This window comes from Bos indicus, chromosome X, assembly GCF_029378745.1.
Source record: "Bos indicus isolate NIAB-ARS_2022 breed Sahiwal x Tharparkar chromosome X, NIAB-ARS_B.indTharparkar_mat_pri_1.0, whole genome shotgun sequence".
Taxonomy (NCBI): Eukaryota; Metazoa; Chordata; class Mammalia; order Artiodactyla; family Bovidae; genus Bos; species Bos indicus.
In genome coordinates, this window is record NC_091789.1 from 118,577,030 (window position 1) to 118,602,946 (window position 25,917).

At 37.5% G+C, this 25,917-nt stretch overlaps 1 protein-coding gene across 9 annotated transcripts in view; it reads left to right on the forward strand.

Moving 5' to 3' along the window:
* The window catches only part of DMD (dystrophin), a 2,362,639-nt gene that overhangs the window by 721,759 nt on the left and 1,614,963 nt on the right, over positions 1–25,917 (forward strand). For all 9 annotated transcript variants that reach the window (XM_070783459.1, XM_070783466.1, XM_070783462.1 and 6 more), the window contains 2 exons: positions 23,076–23,264; positions 23,938–24,119. In XM_070783459.1, coding sequence (XP_070639560.1) covers positions 23,076–23,264; positions 23,938–24,119 — 371 coding nt within the window. The remainder of the gene's footprint in view (positions 1–23,075; positions 23,265–23,937; positions 24,120–25,917) is intronic.

Consider the following 25,917-nt stretch of genomic DNA (forward strand, 5'->3'; position numbering starts at 1 on the left):
CTTAATCCTTTGCAATACCTTAAAGTCTCAGTGTATTTCCTCCTTTTATTAAAAAGTAATCTTTCATGTTTGAGTTTTGTCAGCAAGATGACACAGGGCATAGAGCATAGACCATGACATAGCTGGAACATTTTAACATGATTTGATTTTATAAAACACAATACAATAGGGATCAGGCAGTGCTTTGTTTTAAAACATTCACTGCTGGAATTCAGTTATTTATGCAAAAGCTTGCTGATCAGTAGGGCTCTGTTCCCTGATGCCAAGTTGTTAAGCACTTTCTACAGCTTATTGTGAATAATGCAGAGGGTCAGTGGGACCCTTTAAACCCAACTCCAGAGACAAGACTTCTGAAACACATGGTCTCCCGCAGTCAAGCATTGCAACAACTTTCCTATCTAGAAAAATGCCAGTGAATTTTCTGAGTACTGATAGTTTTTACACTTGTAAAACTGAGGGAAAGGAAAATATTCTTCACTCACAGTCCACAAAATTAATACACATATGGTCATATCAGTGTATGCATTGTGGATGTTTAACGATTTAATATGATTCAGAATTAAAGGATGACAGTAACCAGAGCTCAATTCTTAGACCACAGTCATTTCTCTGATGACATCATCTAGTATCCTATTATCAAATACCATCTGCAGGTTGACTGCCTCCCAAATGTTTCACCCAGCTCAGAACTTTCTGCTCAGCTCCAAGCTTGGATGCACAGTTCAGTAACTCATTCCTAGTCAATTCAAACTGAACATTTTCAAAACTGAATCAACTAACCCCCAAATCTGATTCATCTTCAATCCTTCCTAGCCCAGTAAGTAGCAACTCCACACTTTCAGTTGCCCTAGCTAAATACTTAGTCTCCCTCTTTCTCACCCCTTATATTATTGCTCAGAAAATTATGCCAGGTCACCATGCCCAATCTGTATCCAGAATCTGGCCACTTCTCACCACCTCCATTGTCCCCCCATCATATCTGGTCTGGATTGTTGAAATACTCTTTTCAGCTGGTCTGCTTACCTTGGCCCTTGCCTTACCTGCATTCACTTTGTCTATTAGAGGGTCCTCTTAAAATGGAAGCCAGATCCCGTCACACTGCTGCTGAAAATCCTCCAATGGCTAGTCACACACTTGGAGTGAAATGTGGCCCTGCTGTGTTCTGAGTCCGTACACAGTCACCTCCCTCTCCCTGCTTCATCCCTTCTTTGGCCTTCTCATCCACAATTCTTGCCATCTCCCATTCTACTGAAACCATCCTAGACTCCATGCCTTTGCCTCTAGGCATGTGCCCCCTACATAGTCACACGACTACCTCTCACATCTTTAAGTCCTTTTTTCTCAAATGGCACTCAGTGATATTTTCCCTGAACTTCCTAAATTAAATCCCCTGTGTCCCCCTCTTTCTTTAACATTTCTTATTCCCCTTTCTTCCATTATTTCTCTCCATAGCACTTGCCAGCTTCAAATTTACTTATTTAATTTGTTTAGCATGCCTCCCCTAATAGGGTTAGTTCCACAAAAATCTGCAGGATTTTTGTCAATTTTGTGTATGACTGTATCACTGTTGCCTGGAATAGTGCCTGACCCTTAGTAGTTGCTCAGTAAATATCAGTATTTGTTGAAGAATCACTAAAACATGGTAGAGTCAGAATTTCATATGCTTTCAGAGCCCTTCTCTACAAAATGAATAAAGGTGTGATGTATTGAATATATATAATCTGTTTTGCTAATTGTTCCTCTACCTGGCAAATATGTAATTATAACAACTTTATGACAAATCATGAGATCATGGCATCCAGTCCCATCACTTCATGGCAAATAGATGGGGAAACTGTGGAAACAGTGGCTGACTTTATTTTTCTGGGCTCCAAAATCACTGCAGATGGTGACTGCAGCCATGAAATTAAAGGGTGCTTACTCCTTGGAAGGAAAGTTATGACCAACCTAGACAGCATATTCAAAAGCAGAGATGTCACTTTGTCAACAAAGGTCCATCTAGTCAAGGTTATGGTTTTTCCAGTGGTCATGTGTGGATGTGAGAGTTGGACTATAAAGAAAGCTGATAAAGAAAGCTGAGCACTGAAGAATTGATGCTTTTGAACTATGGTGTTGGAGAAGACTCTTGAGAGTCCCTTGGACTGCAAGGAGATCCAACCAGTCCATTCTAAAGGAGATCAGTCCTAGGTGTTCACTGGAAGGACTGATGTTGAAGCTGAAACTCTAATACTTTGGCCACCTCATGCGAAGAGCTGACTCATTTGAAAAGACCCTGATGCTTGGAAAGATTGAGGGCAGGAGGAGAAGGGGACGACAGAGGATGAGATGGTTGGATGGCATCACCAACTCAATGGACATGGGTTTGGGTGGACTCCAGGAGTTGGTGATGGACAAGGAGGCCTGGCATGCTGCGGTTCATGGGGTTGCAAAGAGTTAGACATGACTGAGCGACTGAACTGAACTGAACTATGACAAATCATAAAGTTTTCAATATTATTAGTTGAGAATGACTTGACAAAGATAAGTTTACTGGTTCACTGTGAATATCTTACTTATTAAAAAGCAAAATAATAAGGACTGTGGCATTACAATTTCTATGTTTAAGGATATATTACCTATAATGAATAGAAAATAGAAGAGATTTAATTTTCTGAGTTCCTTATTTCTTCCAAAAACAAGGATATACATATGTATGTGTAGTCTAGATTATGATTGAAGCATTTGATTATAATTGTTTTTAAATAACGTCTATATTTTTTGGGTAATGTTTTGAAAAAAATTCCTTTTCCAACAGGCAATAAAATAGCATTTTGGCTTGATCTGATATTTCCTGTGAAAGAAAAATACATTGAATTTTAAATCTGTTGATTCTACCCATGAATTTCTTTTTAAGTACCAGATTGGTGACTTGAAATTTAAACCGTTGTCTCATGAACTTGATGTGAATTTGGTTATGCATTTGTATACATTGTTCATGCTGTGTTTTGGGTGATAAGTGTTGCCTCCTGAGAAAGTTCAGTTTCATTAAGGTCTATATTAGTATAGTCAGCACTTTTATATTTCATTAAACCCACATTTCACTGGTCCTTAAATAGTGATAGCTGAATTAAAAAGTTGAGGAAGAGAATCAGTCATAAGAGATCGAGTGTGTGATGAATAGAAAGGAAGTTCTTTTAATCTTTTCTGTATGTTTTATTTTTAATGATGTAGAAATATTACAGACATCACTGTTAAAACCTATGTGTGTGTGTGTGTATAATACATTTTAAAGATTTGTTTCCTCTATGTCATTCCCTATCTTAAATAACTTTTTCTGAACTATGCATTAGGTTCTTTTATTTTAGCCTGTATTTGATACATAGACATTTATATTGATAAAGAAAAATCAGTATTTGTCCTGTGGAAAAAATGTGTGCTTATATATCTGTCATAAAACTATTAGATTCCACAAGAACCCAAGGCAAACTCATTTAGCCATCAAGTGTAATTGTGCTTTACCTCAAATGGTTTTATTTCCCTAGAGGACAGTCAGGAATACTGGTGGCATCAAATGTACAGGTCAGCCTAAGACTAAACAAGGAACTTTTTAGCTCTGTCCACCAGGCACACTCTTTTCTACCCCAAGTAACTATTGAGTCATAAATCTTCCTCTGGAAAACTGATTTTCAATTTCTCATCTTCACACTAAAAAAATGGTCAATGTATTGGCAATGAGTGTTATGTATTGCTCACTGGCAAGTGATATCTCTAAAGGTGGCCTGTTATATCCGAAAAGCAAAGGGCTCTGAGTCCGGTGGGATGCCAAAACCTCCAGTCAGTTTAGTCAATATTTCAGACAATATAGTTGGAGAAAACATCAGTCAAGACACACTGCCATTTTATACATTAAATATCTTTGTGGATCCCATTTTGGTTAACTTTTCTGGCATTTCTAAATGTTTTTGCTGTATATGCTGCTGACAGGGAGCAAATTTCATTATTTTGAAATTCGGCAGCCTTTCCTTCTTTAGCCTTAACTTCCTTGTTGAGGTGCTAATGAGCTGTGAAAAGGCCAAATGGAAGAGGAATAAGAGCTCCAGATAATCCATACTCTGATAAACTACTCCCTGGATAATTGGCAGTTTATGGTTCTTCTGGGACAGTGGCAGAAATAAGCAATGGTGACCAAGTATATGGAGCAGCGCGTGTTAATAACGTTGTAAAAGAGGTTTACAAGGCAATCAGAATTGTTTTAAGCAAATGTCATGTGTGTACCTTCAGGCCTAGGCACAATTTGATTATCCAAAAAGCTTTATAGGTCAGATTGAGCTGCATCCCAGGATTTCTAAATCAGAAGGTTCTAAACACATTTGTGACTATCTCCCGTCTAGCTTCAGTGAATTTTCTCTTCCTGATTTATAGTTTCCCCAGAACAAAGACATACTTGACCTTCCTTTCCTGCTCATTTGCATGTTTTTAATTCATCTTCACTTTAAAGTTTTTAATTGCTGCTATATTTTAATACTCAGGTTTTAATTTGTGTTGTGGCGATAATTCTGTTTCCTTCCTAGTGTGATATGAAATAAGGCCAATATATTAAAAAATACCTTTCAATAGAATAAGTAGTGATTTTGTAGAAAATTTCCAGGAGTTATACAAATCAAGAAGATGATAGTTGACACTACTCAAGAGTATTTAAACAAAATGAAAAATTGTTTTATAGTATTGATTATCTCAGTATGTGAACAAAGAAAGCATTTTTATCCCTTTTATTTCCCTTCCTATTTCCCAGAGTAGAGCAAACAATTTGAAATATGCCAATAGGCATTTTTTAGATTTTGATGTATGCTCCAAGTATGACTATATATCAACTGAAAAATCCCAGTGATATTATCATTACATATTTTATAGTATCCATAATTTTATGTGGTGATTAAAAAATTGAGTGTATCAGTAAATTTTAGGGCATTTCACTAAACAAGCCCATTGTAAATATTTAAAAATCTTTACATGAACAAGTTATCTGTTGAGAATACAGAAATTGTACACCAAAGCCAATCATATTTTAAACATATGAAATTATTCATAGAAGGGTCTAGGGGAGAGACAGACTGGATGAATCAAAGAATTCTATCAGTGGTTCCTGGGTATGTGAAAGGCATGTCATCATTACATTCACATAAAGTATGGTACAGTACTACAGTTTGATTTTTAAATGCAATTTTACCAATCTAGCTATCTCCGGGAAATATTTTTTCCTTTTAAGTTATTAAACATATGTGAGGTAACTTAGTTAAAATTACAGGCTTCTATGAAACAGATACTGAGTTGTTTCCCATCTCTGCTCTTTATTAATGGTGACTTTGGGCAAGTTTCTAACCCCTATATATCAAGTATCCTTCCTGTAAAATGTAGACAGTCAGTCAGTTAAGTCACTCAGTCATGTCTGACTCTTTGTGACCCCATGGACTGCAGCACGCCAGGCTTCCCTGTGCATCACCAACTCTCAGAGCTTGCTCAAACTCATTTCCATCAAGTAGGTGATGCCATCCAGTCATCTCATCCTTTGTTGTCCCCTTCACCTCCTGCCTTCAGTCTTTCCCAGCATCAATGTCTTTTCTAGTGAGTCAGTTCTTTGCATCAGGTGGCCAAGTGTTATGGTTTCAGGTTCAGCATCAGTCCTTCCAATGAATATTCAGGACTGATATCCTTTAGGATGGACTGGTTGGATCTCCTTGCAGTCCAAGGGACTCTCAAGAGTCTTCTCCAATACCGCAATTCAAAAGCATGAATTCTTTGGTGCTCAGCTTTCTTTATAGTCCAACTCTTACATCCATACATGACTACTGGAAAAAACATAGCTTTGACTAGACAGACCTTTGTGGGCAAAGTAATGCCTCTGGTTTGTAATATGCTGTCTAGATTGGTCATACGTTTTCTTCAAAGGAGCAAGTGTCTTTTAATTTCGTGGCTGCAGTCACCATCTGCAGTTAATTTGGAGCCCCCTGCCAAAAAAGTCTCTCACTGTTTCCACTGTTTCCCCATCTATTTGCCATTAAGTGATGGGACTGGATGCCATATCTTCTTTTATTGAATGTTGAGTTTTAAGCCAACTTTCTCACTCTCCTCTTTCACTTTCATCAAAAGGCTTTTTAGTTCCTCTTCACTTTCTGCCATAAGGGTGGTGTCATCTGCATATCTGAGGTTATTGATATTTCTCCTGGCAGTCTTGATTCCAGCTTGTGTTTCATCCAGTCTAGCATTTCTCTTGATGTACTCTGTATATAAGTTAAATAAGCAGGGTGACAGTATACAGCCTTGACATACTCCTTTTCCTGTTTGGAACCAGTCTGTTGTTCCATGTGTGGTTCTAAATGCTGCTTCTTGACCTGCATACAGATTTCTCAGGAGGCAGGTCAGGTGGTCTGGTATTCCCATCTCTTTAAGAATTTTCCACCATTTGTTGTGATCCACACAGTCAAAGGCTTTGGTGTAGTCAGTAAAGCAGAAGAAGATATTTTTCTGGAACTCTCTTGTTTTTCTATTTGTAGACAGTAAACATTCCTTATGTTGTAATTTTAAATTAGGTAGTGTAATGGTGTGCTTGCAGCACCCCTTACAAATAGTAAACACTCAATGTATTATACTTGTGTTCTATTTATAAATTCTATAATAGTTTAGAGGGTGAAAAAAAGCATTATATATTAGAGCATAGTGTAGAATGGGGAGCACCTAACCACAAGATTTTTTGGGGGGCTCCAAAGTCACTGTAGATGGTGATTGCAGCCATGAAATTAAAAGACGCTTACTCCTTGGAAGGAAAGTTATGACCAACCTAGATAGCATATTCAAAAGTAGAGACATTACTTTGCCAACAAAGGCCCGGCTAGTCAAGGCTTTGGTTTTTCCAGTGGTGTTGTATGGATGTGAGAGTTGGACTGTGAAGAAAGCTGAGTGCCGAAGAATCTATGCTTTTGAACTGTGGTGTTGGAGAAGACTCTTGAGAGTCCCTTGGACTGCAAGGAGATCCAACTGGTCCATCCTAAAGGAGATTAGTCCTGGGTGTTCATTGGAAGAATTGATGCTGAAGCTTAAACTCCAGTACTTTGGCCACCTCATGCAAAGAGTTGACTCATTGGAAAAGACCCTGATGCTGGGAGGGATTGGGAGCAGGAGGAGAAGGGGACGATAGAGGATGAGATGGCTGGATGACATCACCGACGTGATGGACATGAGTTAGAGTGAACTCCAGGAGTTGGTGATGGACAGGGAGGCCTGGTGTGATGATTCATGGGGTCGCAAAGAGTGGGACATGACTGAGCGACTGAACTGAACTGAACTGAAAGCTGTGAAAGGGAGAATGGAAGAAAACATCTGAGACTATTAAATGATAGGGTGTGAATTTGGGACTGTATTCTAAGATTAAAATTACCCACGTTTATTGCATGTAAGAGTAAGACACTCGTAGAAATGTCACAACTATTCTTGAGCTGGGTTGAAACAAGCTGAAGATAGATGAGAAGGAGTCAATTTGGGGAGCATGTCATTTATGTAATCCTTGCGTTGTTTTAGCAGAGTTTCTCACAGTGTTGGTCTTGACATTCGGGGCCTGATCATGTTTTTGTGGCAGGGAGGTGGATGGTGATAGTATTTCCTTATGCTGCTGCTGAGCTGTGCAGTGTAAAATGTATAGCAATGGCCTCTACCCACTAGATGTCCTCAAAGTCAGCAGTACTCTCCACCCCCAGCAGTGATGATTCAAACTGCCTCCAGATACTGTCAGATGTCCCAGGAGGGCAGAAAAGCTCCTGGTTGATGTCACTAGGAATGAAAAAGAAGTGAATGTGAAATTGTGAAAGCTGTCATTTGCCAGACAGCTTTCAACCAAACTGTTGAAGATAAAAGAACAAGTCATTTTAATAATAATAGAATTTATTTTTTTAGACTAAGGCACACATATGCCTTTAAAAAAAAAAATTATTTGGCTGCTTTGGGTCTTAGTTGTGGCATGCTTGATCTTTCACTGTGGTGCGTGGCCTTCTCTAGTATGGCACTCGGGCTCTAGAGCACATGGGCTTGTTAGTTGCAGTGCGCAGGCTTAGTTGCTCCAAGGCATGTGGGATCTTAGTTCTGCAACCAGAGATTGAGCCTGTGTCTGCATTGAAAGGCAGATTCTTAACCGCTGGACCGCCAGGAAAGTCCCCACATACGTCTACATACATTTTCTATGTCACACTCACTTGGGGATCTGTTTGGCACTCCTCCTTATGTTTTCCACTGCCTCATTGTATAATATACACATATATACCCTTAAATCCTCTTACAGTATCTTCCCTAAATCTGACTTTTGAGTCGTTCATTCCAAGATGTGAAAAGAAATGTTCGCACATCAAGAGATTGAAAACTTGTCAAAAGGTTTCACACCTTTTATTTCTCTCAGATACAGTGAGCCTTTGTATACTCTTCTCAGTTCTCTAAACCTTCAGATTAAGAGCTTTCATGGTCAGTGAGACCCTGCAATGTAAACCTTGAAGCAGCCACATTATTGTTAGGAGCCAGTGATAAAATGGAAGAAGTGCCCGTTGCCCTCAGCTGACTAACCTACCTACAGGAGCAGGACAGAGGACTGCTTCGGGCCTTATTACTTGGCTTGAGGCAGAGAGCAGGATTTGTGGCTGATAATGAAATCTATCCAGAGTCTTCCCAGGGCTTAATATCATTTGCATTTTCCTTATAAATGTCAAGCTCTCAAGGCCTTAAACAAAGGATCTCTTTCTTTCCTTGAAGAGAACAGGGAGACAAAATCTACAGGCAGTAGATGCTTTCAATAGAAGTGAGGTATGCTGTTTCTTCTCTCTGCTCTGATGTGGAAAGATGCAATATCTTTGGTCTAACTGACTTATGAAAAATGCCCTAATATTAATATAAAGTAAGATGGAAAATTATTACCTGGTAGGCACTAGGAGATTCACTGTTTTATTCAACAAAGATTTAGTATGTTCTACTATTTGTCAGACACTGTAGTGAACAAAACAAACAAAACTCTATACCCATGGAGGTTACATTTAATGCACCATGAGGGTTTTTCTGAAAGATATACCACACCAACCTTCTAGGAACAAGGACAGGAGATGAAAAGCATGAAAATTAAATAAAGAGAAAACCCAAGGAATTTAAATGATATATATGCAAGGAGATGGCATAATTCAAGTAGCTGGTGTACCTAAAAGAAGTAGAAATAACCAGTGTATTTGAGGAAGTTACCTGTTTGGCCAAAGTATGTTGAATTAGGTTATTATTTTTTATAACCTAGAATTTAAGTAAAAGCAAACTCCCCTTTGTTGATGTTACTTTTTACCTCTGTATTCTGTGTTGTACAAAATAAGAACAATGAGGCAATGGCAGTGACTTTATAAAGGTTGGATGGGAAGGGTGACGCTGAATGTTGCTAAAAACTCTGTATATTATCTGAAGCCTTACACGCACCAAGTTAATATAATCATATCCATTTTCAGGTGTGTACCCGGAGTCTGAAATGAAATAACTTTGCCAAGCACACACTGCTTATAAATTCTAGAGGCTCAGGAATTTGAAAGGTTTCAGTTCAGTTCAGTTCAGTCGCTCAGTCATGTCTGACTCTTTGCGACCCCATGAACTGCAGCACGCCAGGCCTCCATGTCCATCACCATCTCCTGACTCTAAAGTGAGACCAAACTGAAGTTTCCTGAAGGCAGGCACTGGTTCTGTGCACAGTGATGCCTTTGAGACTCTGCTGCACACAGGAGTGGGGGTGGGGCCTGGGAGGGCAGTGAGGTTTTAGAGGAGGCTGGCTTGGTCCTTCAGTGGAGTCGCAGAGCCACCCAGTAGGGTCAGTTTGAGGGGGAGAGGTTGGTGGGAGAAGAGATAATTAACTGTTAGAAATTCTTGAGTCTGTGAACATAAGAGATTTCATATAGGAAGCAAATTATCAAGCAAAGGCAACTGCATGTTAAGGGTTTAAGTCAGTCTGACACCTGTTTTTTGTACTTCAAAGTTTGATTGGAACACCTCCAGACTCATTCACTTTTGTGTTGTCTACATCTGCTTTTGTGCTGCAGTCTGCAGTGATGGAGCTGAGGAGGTGCAGCTGGCCTGCAGCGGGCTGCAATATTGGAGGTATTCACTATCTGGCCCTTGACAGCAAAAGTTTAAGGTTTAAGCATCCTTGGATTATATAATAGAGTAAGATTCTCCATTGAAATACGAAACGAGGAGGCTAGGATGAGTACAGCTGTAGTCAGGTTTGTGTATTTTGGTGGAATCTAATCTGATAACTTGTTGAACAAATGAATAAATAGCTAAGAATACTCTGCTAAATAAAGCAAGAAGTTTTCAATGGCTCCATGGAAACACATAATGGTTAATTTCTTTCATAGCTCACTATTGAGCATTCTCTGTATGTTATAGTAAACTCTATTGACAGTAGTCTTTTGGGGGAGATGTTATTTATAACTGGAACTTTATATAAATTTTATATAATTTATTTATATAAATACATACAAACTTGGAAAATAATGAGCCCGTTTTCAAAAATTTTGGTAAGTAAAAAATCATTTGCCTAAAGCAATATGCTTATGAATTCTTTTCAGCTCAGTATCATCCAGTGAATCATATTTGTTTTAGATATTTATAAAAGACTGATTAAAATAAGTAAGACTTGGTATATTTGCATTAGGCCTACTTTAAAGTAGGTAAGATCGAGTCGAGGAAAATAACATTAGGAATTGATTTGGTCTTCTTAGACATTTTGTAACTGTCTTATTTTAAAATTACTTTTAGAAAATCCCTGATTGTTTGAATTCCAAGCTTATATGAATTCCAACCAAATATTGACTTTTAAAATTATTGAAACATACCAAAAAATATCACAGAGTTCATCTTCCTTCTTTGGAATCTGTGGATCTTATAATATTCCTCCAGCCCTTCAGAATGACAAGAAGGAATGTAGGGAGTCTGATTTGTCCTCAAGCATCTTTTGGTGTGAGCTCAAGTTTTCCTCATCTGGAAAATGGGCCCCTCTATGGATGGTTGTAAGAGTTATATGATTTAATGTGTGCAAAAAATAACTACACTGGAAATCCTTCATGAACTACCAAGTTAATTTTGGAGAAAGTTGTTTCACATAGTTGTTTATTGATATTTATCCAAAAATTGATTGTAAACTTTATTTTTTTAATGATATCTTCTTTATTGGGTTTTTTGTTTTGTTTATTGGGTATTTTATTGGATATTTTGTTTCTATTTAAATCCTTTGTTATTTATTTCTAAACTTCCTTAGGGTTAAGAGACTTTGCCATAGAAAAGGAATTAATGAACACATAAATTATTAAAAGAAATATTGGAAAGAAGTACATACATGGTTTTTTTTTTAATATCTTTTATCAGGTTGAGAAAGTTCTTTACTATTACGAGACTGTTGTGCGTTTTTGTCATGAAAGGGTGTTGGAAATTGTTGAACGTTTTTCTACATCAGTAGAAATGATCATCTGTTTTTTCCCCCCTTTATTCTATCATTACAATGTATTACATTTTTTTTTAATGGAGTAGAGTTGATTTATAATGTGTTAGTTTCAACGTGTACAATAAAGTGAGTCAGACATGCATATATATTTGGCTAAGATTCTTTTCCCTTATATGTTACTGCAAAATGTTGAGCACAGTTCCCTGTGCTGTACAGTTGGTGCTTATTGGTTATCTGATTTATATATAGTAGTGTGTATGTTAATCTCAGATTTAAAAATCATGGATATATGCTACCATGATGCTCCTGTTTTTTAAAACATGATAGTTGGTTTGTTGTTGTTCAGTTACTTAGCAGTATCCGACTATTTGCGACCCCATGGACTAGAGCCTGCCAGGCTTCTCTGTCCTTCCCCATCTCCCAGAACTCAAACTCATTTACATTGAGTCAGTGATGTCATCCAACCATCTTGTCCTCTGTCGTCCCCTTCTCCTCCTGCCTTCAGTCTTTCCCCGCATCGCAGTCTTTTCCAATGAGTCGGCTATTTGCATCAGGTGGCCAAAGTATTGGAGTTTCAGCTTCAGCATCAGTCCTTCCAATGAATGTTCAGGACTTACTCCTTTAGGATGGACTGGTTGGATCTCCTTGCTGTCCAAGGGACTCTCAAGAGTCTTCTCCAACACCACAGTTTAAAAGCATCAATTCTTTGGCGCTCAGCCTTCTTTATGGTCCATCTCTCACATCCATACATGACTACTAAAAACACCATAGCTTTAACTAGACGGACCTTTGTTAGCAAAGTAATGTCTCTGCTTTTTAATACACTGTCTATTGTTACAGCTTTTCTTCCAAGGAGCAAGCGTCTTTTAATTTCATGGCTGCAGTCACCATCTGCGGTGGTTTTGGAGCCCCCAAAATAAAGTCTCTCACTGTTTCCATTGTCTCCCCATCAATTTGCCATGAAGTGATGGGACCTGATGGCATGATCTTAGTTTTATGAATGTTGAGCTTTAAGCCAACTTGTTCACTTTCCTCTTTCACCTTCATCAAGAGGCTCTTTAGTTCCTCTTCACTTTCTGCCATAAGGGTGGTGTCATCTACATATCTGAGACTTGATATTTCTTCCATCAATCTTGATTCCAGCTTGTGCTTCATTCAACCTGGCATTTCATATGATGTACTCTATGTGTTTAAGTTAAATAAGCAGGGTGACAATTTACAGCCTTGATATACTTGTTTCCTTATTTTGAACCAGTCCATTGTTCCATATCCAATTCTAACTGTTGCTTCTTGACCTGCATACAGGTTTCACAGGAGGCAGGTAAGGTAGTCAGGTATTCCCGTCTCTTTAAGGATTTTCCACTTGTGATCCATATAGTCAAAGGCGTTAGTGTGGTCAATGAAGCAGAAGTAGATGTTTTTCTGGAATTCTCTTGCTTTTTCTGTGATCAAACGGATGTTGGCAATTTGGTGCCTCTGCCTTTTCTAAATCCGGCTTGAACATCTGGAAGTTCTTGGTTCACATACTATTGAAGCCTAACTTGGAGAATTTTGAGCATTTGTTTGCTTGCATGTGAAACGAGTTGGTTAAAACATATTTTATATGAAACATAAATTAGAAGAACAAACAAGTTTTAATGATAAATGATTGATAAATATCAACTATAAATAAATATCAACAATTTAATTCAGTGAATATTTATTAGTTATTTTTGTGCTGTCTCTTCCATTACATGTGGAGGCAAGGTCTCTGTTTTCGTAGAACATAAGGGCTTGTGTAGTATTTAAAGGCACATACTGTGTTCTATACTTGAAGGTTGCTAAGAGAGTAGATCTTAAATGTCTTCACCACAAACAGAGATATGGTAAGTATGTTACATGATGGAGGAATTAGCTAAAGCTATAGTGCAATATAGGCTTCCCTGGTGGCACAGTGGTAAAGAATCCTCCTGCCAATGCAGGAGACAGGGGTTTGATCCCTGGGTTAGCAAGATCCACTGGAAAAAGAAATGGCAACCCACTCCAGTATTCTTGCCTGGGAAATACCTTGAACAGAGGAGCCTAGTGGGCTACTGTCCATATAGGGTCACAAAGAGTAGGACATGACTGAGCATGCATACACGTAGTACAGTATAGAAGTGCATCAACTCAACACATTGTACACCTTAAACTTACAGAATATTCTGTATCGGTTATATCTCCATTAATTGGAAAAAAATGAAAGGTGTATGGATTGAAAATGATGAAGGAAAATGAACCATGGCTTTCACTGAGAGTGTGTCTTTGGGAAGATGTATTATCAGACAGACATAGGATTTTACTATAGAAAATTTATTTTAGAATCATATGCTAGCTCTTATAAATATCTATATTTTTATGGTAAAGTCTCATACCTTAGAAACTTAGGGCATGGTAGTGTGTTAGAGGGGCTGTGGATTTTTATGGAGGTAACCAAGACACAATTTAGTGATAGATTATCTAAGAAATAAGTTTATTTCCCTTTCAGAACTGTTTATCTTAACTGGCTAGATGTGAGTGATCCAGGCTTCAGAGGAGAACCCTGATCATTCAGAGACCAAGGTCCTTTTGTCTCGTTGTTCTTTCATCCCCTAGCAACCACCTGCATCCCCATGATCAAGGATAGCTCAGCCCCACGTCTGCATCATGGTGTGCAGGAAGTGGAAAAGGACCAAAAGGAGAATCTATCTGTTCTCCTCAGGTCTTGACTGAGAAGTCACACACATCCTAGCACTCTGGCCAGTATTTGGTGACATGCCACACCTAATTAGAGGAGAGGCTGGGAACCATGGTTTATATTCTGGGTAGCCAAAGAGTCCCCTCAACTGTCTGTGACTATAAAAACAAAAATGGAGAAGAATAGATACTGAAGGACTAGCAGTCTTTGCAGTGGCTAGTTTTTTCTAGGTACCAAGGTGAACACTTTAGATTCCAGATCCATTTTTAAAATAGGTTTTTGAATGAGATTTTTTTAATGTAAATATACACGTGTCTAACACACATGTCTGTACAGTTGATATACTGTTCTTAAACAGAACATCTAAGCATCACATTGCATTTCTGTAAGACAGTCTGTAATAGTGAACAACACCAACTTTGCTGATATCGAAAATCACGGACAAGTAATAGTAACTGTAGAGGGTCTAGGGTTCAAGGAGTGGATGTGGCACATGCCTTCTTGTGGGAAATACTGATGTCAGCTTTATTTTTGCTCAGCTTCCTCCATCTTATAAAAGAGAGTCTGCTTCACCACCTGGGCTGTGTCACATGCTTGCCTTTCTGCTGTCCCCGTCTTCTGTATGATTTTGGTGTCTGTGTCTTGAAGGCATCATTTTGAACTTTACACCTGATTTCTGATTCACCAACAAAATGGGGTCCAGGTGTTTTCTTAGTAGTTTCAAAACCATTGACTCTGAATTTGTAGAGATGATCACAAGAAAAAAAGTAATTTAAGAAAAAGGCAAAGTTGCTCAGCTGAACTGTGCTCTGAATAGAAATAACTTTGGTCAACTTATCAACTCCTTTTAGCTTTCTTTAAATGGACCCATCTTGGGAGGGGAGTTTGGGGGAGAATGGATGCATGTATATGTATGGCCGAGTCCCTTCTCTGTTCACCTGAAACTATCACAGCATTGTCTCTAACTGGCTATACCCGAATACAAAATAATTTTAAAAATATAAATGGACACATCTTATATACTTGGCATATAATAGCTTGCAATACGGTTCCTATAATAATTTGAAATTATAATCCTTCCCAGGTGATGAAGGAGATTTGAGTTAGAATGGTAGTTCAATAATTTTTTTTAATCTTTGAAGTTATTATTTTTTATTTTTATTATTATTATTATTATTATTTTTTACTTTACAATATTGTATTGGTTTTGCCATACATCAACATGCATCTGCCACGGGTGTACACGTGTTCCCCATCCTGAACCCCCCTCCCACCTCCCTCCCCATACCATCCCTCTGGGTCATCTCAGTGCACCAGCCCCAAGCTTCCTGTATCCTGCATCAAACCTGGACTGGTGATTCGTTTCTTATATGATATTACACATGTTTTAATGCCATTCTCCCAAATCATCTCCCTCCCTCTCCCACAGAGTCCAAAAGACTGTTCTATACATCTATGTCTCTTTTGCCGTCTCACTTACAGGGTTATCATTACCATCTTTCTAAATTCCATATATATGCATTAGTATACTGTATTGGTGTTTTTCTTTCTGGCTTACTTCACTCTGTATAATAGGCTCCAGTTTCATCCACCTCATTAGAACTGATTCAAATGTATTCTTTTTAATGGCTGAGTAATACTTCATTGTATATATGTACCACAGCTTTCTTATCTGCTGATGGACATCTAGGTTGCTTCCATGTCCTGGCTATTATAAATAGTGCTGCGATGAACATTGGGGTACATGTGTCTCTTTCCCTTCTGGTTCCCTCGGTGTGTATGCCCAGCAGTGGGATTGCTGGGTCATATGGCAGTTCTATTTCCAGTTTTTTAAGGAATCTCCACAGTGTTCTCCATAGCGGCTGTACTAGTTTGCATACTAACCATGTAAGAGGGTTCCCTTTTCTCCACACCCTCTCCAGCATTTATTGCTTGTAGACTTTTGGATCGCAGCCATTCTTACTGGCATGAAATGGTACCTCATTGTGGTTTTGATTTGCATTTCTCTGATAATGAGTGATGTTGAGCATCTTTTCATGTGTTTGTTAGCCATCTTTTAGTCTTCTTTGAAGAAAAGTCTGTGTAGTTCTTTGGCCCATTTTTTGATTGGGTCGTTTATTTTTCTAGAATTGAGCTGCAGGAGTTGCTTGTATATTTATTTATGAATCTAGAATATCACTTCATCTAATAATTTTACTTATTGATATAATTAACATATAACATCAAATTAGTTTCAGATGCACAGTATACATGTGATTTATGTATATATTGCAAAGTGATTATCACACTAAGTCTAGTTAACATCCATCACCACTCTTAGCTATAAATACATTTTTATTTCCGTTTAAATAAGTTATACTAGGATATTGGCTTCTTAGGTGGCACAAGTGGTAAGGAACCCACCTGCCAAAACAGAAGCATAAAAGATGTGGGTTCGATCCCTGGGTTGAGAAGAGCCACTGGAGGAGGGCATGGCAACCCACTCCAGTATTCTTTCCTGGAGAATACTCATGGATAGAGGAGCCTGGCAGGCTACAGTCCATAGAGTTGCAAAGAGTTGGACATGACTAAGCAGGCAGCACATAGTAGGATATTTTGCAAAAGCACTGTTTCATTGATTCTGTTTCTTCATAGTAGAGATTTATCAAATTGTGCTAAAGTTGTGTGTTTTAGAGTCTGAAAATCCTAGTTTTAAATACTAGATCAGCCAATTACCTTTGTGACCAATTTTTCTGCTCCTGTTTCCTCATCCGGCTATTTTCTGTCATCCTGACCTGTGGTGAAAAATGATGGAATGCACATTAAGTGCTTAGCAAATTGACTGACACTAAGCGCCCAGTAAATAATGGCAACTGTTGTTATTGTTATTATAGGTGTAGTTGTTGTTGTTGTGATTGTTGTTTTAATATTGCCATACAGCAGGCCATAATTTTTCCTAAATCCTCATTAGGGCTTTTCTTTGAACTGAATTTCAGGCACAAGCAATATTAAAAATTACCTATTTCTGGCATCATTAGACTGAGTGTCATGTACAGTGTTGCATGATGGATTAATTCCTCATAAATCACTTCTGTAATCATTTTTCATACTTTGAATAATACCCTGGTTTACACGTTATATCTCAGAGGAAACACAGTGGAAATGTGGCAAGAATATTTCCAGATACTAATCCTGGTTCCTCTGAACTGTTCCTCTATTATTTAGTAAAAGAACCACTTGGTTATCCCTCTGTAATCCTTTAGCTTTCAAATAATCTTTCACTGAAGGATAAAAAGATTATAGAATATACCAAACAATTCGCCATTCATGCACTAACTTGAGACTCTATAAAAACGAAGTATGACACATTTAAAGGAGCTAAGTGATAACATTTTCAAATGTACTTGAAGCATTTATACATTCAAGAACAATAAAACTGTTTTTTATCTAGGTTAAAACTCATAGCACATTTTAAGGTTGAATTTGGGGAAGGTGCCAAAATAGATGAGTTTCAACAGAAATATAAAACCACTCAGTGATAGATTGTGCCCTCTGGAAGAGTCCCAGCTATTTTTCTAAGAGCTTTGTGGTTTGCTGGATTGCTGGTTTCACTACCTATATGTTGCCATTTGATGACTTATCTCAGTTTGAATTGCCAAAATCATGCTTCTAAAAATACACACAGCTCATTCAACTGTGTTTCCTCATAAAAACCATTTGCCATTTCAATGAACATTGGTCCCCAAATACAGGCATCACAGAGCATTTCTTGGAAACCAGAATATGCTGAGCATTTTATATGCCTCATCACATATAATGTTTTAAGCAGTCCTATGGAGATATAGTTTTATTTTCTTTGTTTTACAGATGGGGAAACTGAGACACAGAGAAGTTAAGTAACTTGCCCAAGGTCAGATAGATAGTAAACTGGATTTTAAAAAAATATTTACATCTGGAGTAGTATCAGGGCTATCACTCTCCATTTTATTATGACAATTTCTGTCACTGGAAATGAGTTTCCAGACATTTGTCCTGGACATCGCAGGACTAATACATATACCCATTTGTCTTTCCTCATTACTTTACTTTCCCCCTCTCTACTCCTTCACCTTTATGCATTAGCAACATCTTCAAGGAACGTAGTTAACAATCTCTGGTAATTCTTCATGCAAAAGGGTAGTAATTAAGCCTCTGGAGCATGTGGATAATGTTGAATAAATTTTAGTGTTCCTAATTTTGAAAACAACTAGAATTGTTTCATCCATTCATTGTTATGCCTCTCATCTGAATCATTATTTGTCCAATGTACTGCAGAGAAACATAAACTACTGTTATAAACATGGAAATTAAAATAAGATCAAAGCATAGGGGAAAAAATTAGTTCTAGTTGATGATACTGGCACTTCCATTCATGAAATGATTGGTATCTCTTACGCATCACTCTTTTTTTTTTAAATAAAAAACAAATATCAAGCTTCCTAAAAAGAAACATTCTTTACTGTAATATGTATGAATTAGTCACAGGCTAAGGTCAAATATGTAACAGTATGACAATGAATACATATTTTGAGAAACTAAAACCAAAAACACAAGCCTCTCTGTGTGTCCTTGTTTGTTTCAAAATCCTGTTTTAAAGATGAATATAAAGATGTTCTTCCAAGGGTTTTATTGCAAATGTGCAAATGTGGAATTCAGCAAATTTCTTTTTTCATAGGATTTACTTGTACTGAAATTCTAGAATCATTTCCAGTTTTGTTCCATGAACTATAATTTTTTTTCATCATGATGCAGAACATGCATATACATTTAACAGACATATTTATATAAAACAGAAAATCACAAAACAGTCTAGTCCTTAATATAAATTATACAGACTAGTATTCTTATTCTTTTTATTTTTAAATAGACTATTCCTGGTCATCCCCACTGAAATGATTAAAAATCACTGATGGATCATGACTTACAAATTTGAAAAACAGTGGTCTAGACAAAGAAAAAATTATTTACAGCCTAACTGACAATTTTGACCATAATCAAGTATATATGTATAATTGATTTATGGATATAAATGATGAGTTATTCGTGTAATTTCACACAGGTTATCTGTTTGAATTTAATATGGCTGTCTTTGCAAAGTTTTTGTTTTATGAATATCCTCAGACAAAACTTTTAGATTCAGAATTTATGAGTGCTAGACAGCATGTCCTTGAGTATAAAGATTTGCCTTCTAAAATTTTCTCCAAAAATTCAAGCCTCTGTAAATATCAGTAAATCATGAAGTGTTTACTTTTTAATCTAAATTGTGCAATGGTAAAATATAGTGTTGTGTTACTTGAGTAATAGTGTCATTTGCAATTTATCATTTGCAGAAGATTATTTTAACTCAAGATTGTTAATAATTTTTAGAACTTTTATTTACTTATTTATTTTTAATTTTATTTTATTTAACTTTACAATATTGTATTGGTTTTGCCATATATCCGAACTTTTAAATGGGAGCTAGGTGGAGGTTCCAGTTTCAGAAAGGTTTCATTTAATTGATGTTTACTCTTAGATGTTTCCTAGGTAATTTTTTTTAAATAGGAGTTTTCTGGCCCTTGAAATTTGAACAGTGACTTAAGAAGGTAACCTTTGAGCAGGCTATGTTTCCAAATGGTTCTTATGTGTAGAAAATCTAATAATAATTAGAGCTATCAGCTACTGTATTGGGTTCTTATGCAGGTTCAGGCATTCTGCCAAACGCTTTATATACTCTCCTTTAATTCTTATAGCATCTTAGGAAAGTATTATATTATTGTTCTCATTTTACATAGGAGGAAGCTAAGGCTAATGATGCAGCTAAATAACTACCAGGGTGACAAGACCTTGACTCCAAGTCAAGATCCAAAAACTGATTGACTCTAGAGTCCCTGGGTTTTATAACCACTTTCTACTGTTCATAATAAATGTCCTGTCTCTTCTCGCGTATAACCCAGGGAAGACACACTATCCAGGATTTGATTGTACTTTCCCCCCACCTACACCCAGGGCTACCGATTTGTACAATGCAGTGAAAAATAAAATTTGGAGCCCCTTGTTCAAAAAAGCAGGAAGGAAAGTGCTGTTCAAATGACCAAAATATAAAGCTGTTTCCTTTATTCTATGGTCTTTCTCTCAACTTGCCATCGTGTTTTTTATTTGCTATTCAACATCATACTGAGTAAAGAAAATTAAAATTTTAAAGTATTAGCGTGAGTTTTACTGCCCATTGTTATATTGTGCAATTGCAGTTGTAAATGCAAATATAAGATCGTTTAACTTAAGCGGAATCACCAGCATTGCACAATTTGTATTTCAAAGCTTATATATGCATCTCTATTTCATTCTTAACGTGAAACCATTGTATGACTAACTCAGCTGTGTTTATTTCACTCCTTGATAGGTGCACTTTCTACTTATGTTCTGTGCCTTCAGCTTACTGAAAAATAAGGAAGGAGTTGAAAGGAAAGGAATCATCTTGCCCTGTCTTTCCCTTTCTTTCTCTGTCATCAGTTGTAGCATAAATGGTTGGCTAACACAGGAAAGAAATGAGTATGAAAGGATACGATTAGGTTTGTTGGTGGTTCTTTTTTTTTTTTTTTTTTTAGTATTGCTTTATTTCTGCTTTGGAATACAGTTCTGGTTCAAACAGAAGCCATGATTTCCTGAGGCTGTCAATGCCATCCGCCATTCAGTCATAGACACTTGCACTCAATGGGAGTCTGCTCAGCTCCCACATATTATGGTTCCACCAGAATTCTAGGCTCAGAGGACACCAGAAACACTATATGCAAATGGGAAAGAGACACATAATGTATCTGTGTCCTCTGCTCATATGCATATTTTATCACTCCATTGAACTTAGAAAACCCAAGTTCAAGGATAGAATTATTAAGAATTTTAAGGCAGCAATGTCAAGAAGCAGATAAAACAAGCAAGGATCATTTGAGCATTGTAAAACTGCTCAGGTTTTCCAACCATGAGGCTATTTCTGTCTATACACATTTCCCAGGCTATCTTTTTGTGACTTTCTTCCTCCTACTGATGACTTTTAATTTATTATTTACATTATTTGGGGGTAGAGGAAAGGAATACATCATGGAGGTTGTTCTAACCCCTAAGACCTTCAGAACTTGCCTTGACCTTGGGGAGGGCCCATGCGACTAGCTCTCTGCCAACACTTATATTCTGTTTGAGATCCTGAAGTTGGATAATTTTGACTCCACAGGCTGACATATTGCTGCCAGTTCTCTAGAAACAGATATGAATGCATCCTTTGATGAAAATATTACACCAAAGACTGCCTCTATGCTTTTTCATCCTAAAGGGTTTAATAGTTCAAGAAATTTATCATATGAAAGTTTCAAAATTGGAGCATTTATCAGAAGAACACAATTAAGTTGGTGCTGGCAGCTCAGTGGGAGAGAAAGCCCAGAATTGCTGGGGACTGGAAATTCAAGGCAGACATGGCAGAGAAGAACCATCAGAAGGATGCATTTTCTCTAGGCAAGATCATGACCTCCCTCCCCCAACAAGTAGCTTCTTGTGGTTCTACACTGCCATTTGTTTCCTTTGCAAAAATCCCATTTATTAGGGCCCAGTGCTTGCTTGCTATCTTTAGGGTGTTCAGAAGATTCCTCTCCAAATATTTTTCCAATGTTTTTGCCCTGACTACTTTATTTGCCTATGTCCCTTACCTCAGCAGGAAACCCTCTTGAGTGTGGTCCTCCTCAGGATTTCTAAAGCCCAACCACCTACCATGCTATGCAGAAGCTCCTATTTGTTCTGATTTTTTAATATTGATAATTGCCTTAAGGTTAAAGCAGCAGACACGTAGGTTATCCCAAGGACTATCTCCTGTCACTTGGTAGTACTGGTTTCCATAGCTCTAGAATCTCCACAAGCACACAGCCAGGTTTAGAGGTCAGTATTCCATTCTGTCAAGTACCGTCTGCTCTATAGGTCTCTTGAGGTCTCTGTTGCTTGGCTTGAGGTGATGGAAGGTACAGACATGCATTGCTCTCCAGAGGAATCCTTCTCACCAGATTTCTTCAGTCAGTCTCTTTGCTTCCTCTTATATACCTTAGAGCTTGGTAGTAGATGAAGGAGGGTGGGACAGTTTTGTGGTCCCTTCTTAGCAATTCCTTCATAGGTGGCCTGGATCTTTGCTTTAGAATTATGAACACTTTGTAACCAGGGTTTTCAGCTTTAGGATCCCAGGAGAAATTACAGCTGTTGAGAATCTCAGCTGACATCCTGCTAAATAAATTTGATAGCAAATACTTTATATTTTGCTTTTCCTAAGATAATGACTTATTATTTAAACCATGACCTTCTGGAAATAAAGGCTTAATTCATAGAAGTCATTCTACCATTAGAAGTTTCAGATGTATAAATGAAGTATTTTTTTTTAATTATACCTTTTCCTCACTTATTTTCTTATTGATAACTTTTCTGGTCTGGAGATTTTCAGAAATATTTCATTAGGGGATCTTGGGAAGAGATGTTTCCTTTACTGTCATTGTAAAAATTACATAAATATAATACCAATAATGTATATATAGAGGACTCAAAATGTGAATTAAAAAGTTTGCCTATCGATGAAAATCTGTGGCATTTAACATTAAGAGATAATGTACCAAATCACTCCTTATAGTAATCCAGAGAACTTTAATCAAATATTAATTTGAAGTGGATTCCAACTGCCATTTGAGAATCTGTGTATGTATTTGTGAGGATGTTAAAATGCAGGCTCATTATTGTGTATGTCTGCTGTCCATGTCTCTGATAATGCAAGTGGACGTTTCTAGCATTTTAAATATTTCATTCGATTTATCATTTAATGTATTGGAACAGCCTGCAAAGATACTAATTATATAACACCCAATTTGTTTTATTGTTCAGCGTTTGGAAGCTCCTGAAGACAAGTCATTTGGCAGTCCATTGATGGAGACTGAAGTAAACCTGGACAGTTACCAGACAGCTTTAGAAGAAGTACTCTCATGGCTCCTTTCAGCCGAAGACACATTGCAAGCACAAGGAGAGATTTCTAATGATGTAGAAGAAGTGAAAGAACAGTTTCATACCCACGAGGTAAAAGCAAAACATCGATTAATGAAATAGGGCAGATGGCATAATGATAATTCCGTCTGTTTTCCTCAGTTACTCTATAAGATCCTTGTATTCTGGCAATTTAGTGTTTATTCTGAGATGGAAGCAAGATAAATCTTCATGCATTTGGCTTTCCAGTAGGCGGCTTTGGAAGTTTTCCTTTGGAGAATAACACTTTGAAGGTGCTGAGACTTGATTTTGCCAGAGGCTCCTATAGGAATATGAAAGGCCAGCTCCTTTGTCTTGGGCCAAGGTCAATGCTGAGATAGAACTTACACTCCAGAGTACCTAGGGGATATCAGGCTGCACTACGCCCTCAGTCTGAAACTTCTCCTGGGATGACACACTTACTTGGCCTCCTCCCGTCCCCTTTCCTGTTTCCTGCTGCTTCTGCTCCCTTGCAGATCTTACCGGGGATCTTTTTCTTGATAAATCACTAGCATATAAGTCCTGATCTCAGGCTCTGCTTCTGCAGAAGGTGACCTGAGCTACTAATATCCATTAATTCATATTATAAACAGTATTGGATTTACTTTTACTGGGAATAAACTTTAACTGGGCTACAAATTTAAAATTGCGAAAAAAAAAAAGAGAGATTCAAAACCATAATGATTCCCATAATATGTTGACTCTTATCACCTTCTTTCTTTGTCAGGGATACATGATGGATTTGACATCCCATCAGGGACGGGTTGGCAATGTTCTCCAATTGGGGAGTCAGCTGATTGGGTCAGGGAAATTATCAGAAGATGAAGAAACTGAAGTGCAAGAACAAATGAATCTTCTAAATTCAAGATGGGAATGCCTCAGGGTAGCTAGCATGGAAAAACAAAGCAAGTAAGTCTGTTTTTAATTTCTATAAGTAGCAAGTTTTAGAGTCTTAATAGTATCTTGTTGCAGTCCCTTGCTTAAGTTAGGATTCTCAGTTTTTTCCTAAAGTACACAACTCCTCTTCAGGGGCATTTTGGTTAGGTTTTCATGTCCATTACATTGTGGTTTTCACTTTTGTAATTGAAGCGGAGCTATTGGAGAGAAGGACCACTATCTCTAGAACTGTACTTTAAAGGTCACTGAATTTGTTGTCATAGTTAATATTTTCCAAGCTTTCCCCTAAAATTACAATGTGAATATAGAAGGCATGGAAGTTTGCACAGGAAATCATGCACATAAAATCACATATTAGGTACAGTTGACAGGAAACTTCTCTTCTGAAGGAAAAGCTCTTGAAATATTTAATATTTCAAGTTTATGGAAATCCTCTTGAAAAAAGTTTCTCATCTGTATCTGGAAATCCTTCTTCAAGTACTTGCATGTGAATTATCTTAAAATATATATTGACTTAATAAAAAAATGTTCAGACATTTTTGAAAATGGCATATTTCTTGTAAAGGTAACAAGTGAATCTCATCGTTTTAGATGTGTTGCTTTGATTTATTTTGTTAGGTGTGTGTATTCATATAGAGCTTATTGAGACAAGTTGATTTATTTTTAAATGAAAAGAAATGAAGTGCCAACTGTGGATTTGAATACATTAAGCTAAAGAAATTGTCCAAGTGTCTTAAGTTTACTTAGCTATTATTTATGAAGATTAAATCCTTTAAAAGAGGACCAAAGAAACTCATTGGGTATGCTGGGAGGATTGTTATTCTAGTACTAAATTATTGTGTGATAATGGGGAGGGGAAAAGCACATTTTTAAGCTCATGTATTTTGAACAAATAAATAAAGCATATATAAGATAGAATTTTCACAAATATTGGTATTCACAACCAGGAGATACTGGTCTATACATATAGACGTTTTCCCCAGCTGTGATCATTTGGAGGATTGCAACAAATTCTAGAGGTGAGAAGTGTAATGGCTGTATTATAACTATTAACTCTCCTCCCACCCATGCCCAGGCTTCCCTGATAGTTCAGTTGGTAAAGAATCTGCCTGCAATGCAGGAGACTCCAGTTCAAGTCCTGTGTCAGGAAGATCCACTGGAGAAGGGATAGGCTACCCACTCCAGTATTCTTGGGCTTTCCTTGTGGCTCAGGTGGTAGAGAATCTGCCTGCAATGCAGGAGACCTGGGTCCAATCCCTGGGTTGGGAAGATCCCCTGGAGAAAGGAAAGGCTACCCACTCCAGTATTCTGGCCTGGAGTCACAGAGAGTTGGACATGACGGAGCAACTTTCATTTTCACTTTCTGTCCAAGCCCAAGGCTCAACTAGTTTAAGCCACCCATTTTTCATCATAGATCATGATAGAGAGCCTCCTACTTGTGGTCATATGCCAGCATTCTTCAGGTCATGACTTTGGTTTGCACCCATTTGTGCAACTTAAACAGAGTAACCTTAGGTAAAATTTGTAAGTCTTTAACATCCTAGTTCCTGCTTCACTGACTATCCCATAGTGGTACCACTGTCTTTTCCTTCTTGCTTTCTGTTTTCCCATCTTCTTCTGGAGGCTAAATACATTCTTGTTCCTCATTCTCTTTTTTCAGTAGGGCTAACTATATGGGATTAATTATTCATACAAACAGTTAATTAATTGCATCTTCAAACTGAGTGGAGAAAAGGTGGATTCAGCCTACAATTAAAACCCCAAGTTTTTAATCTGCTATTATACCATTTAAAAATTGTTTAATTAAAAA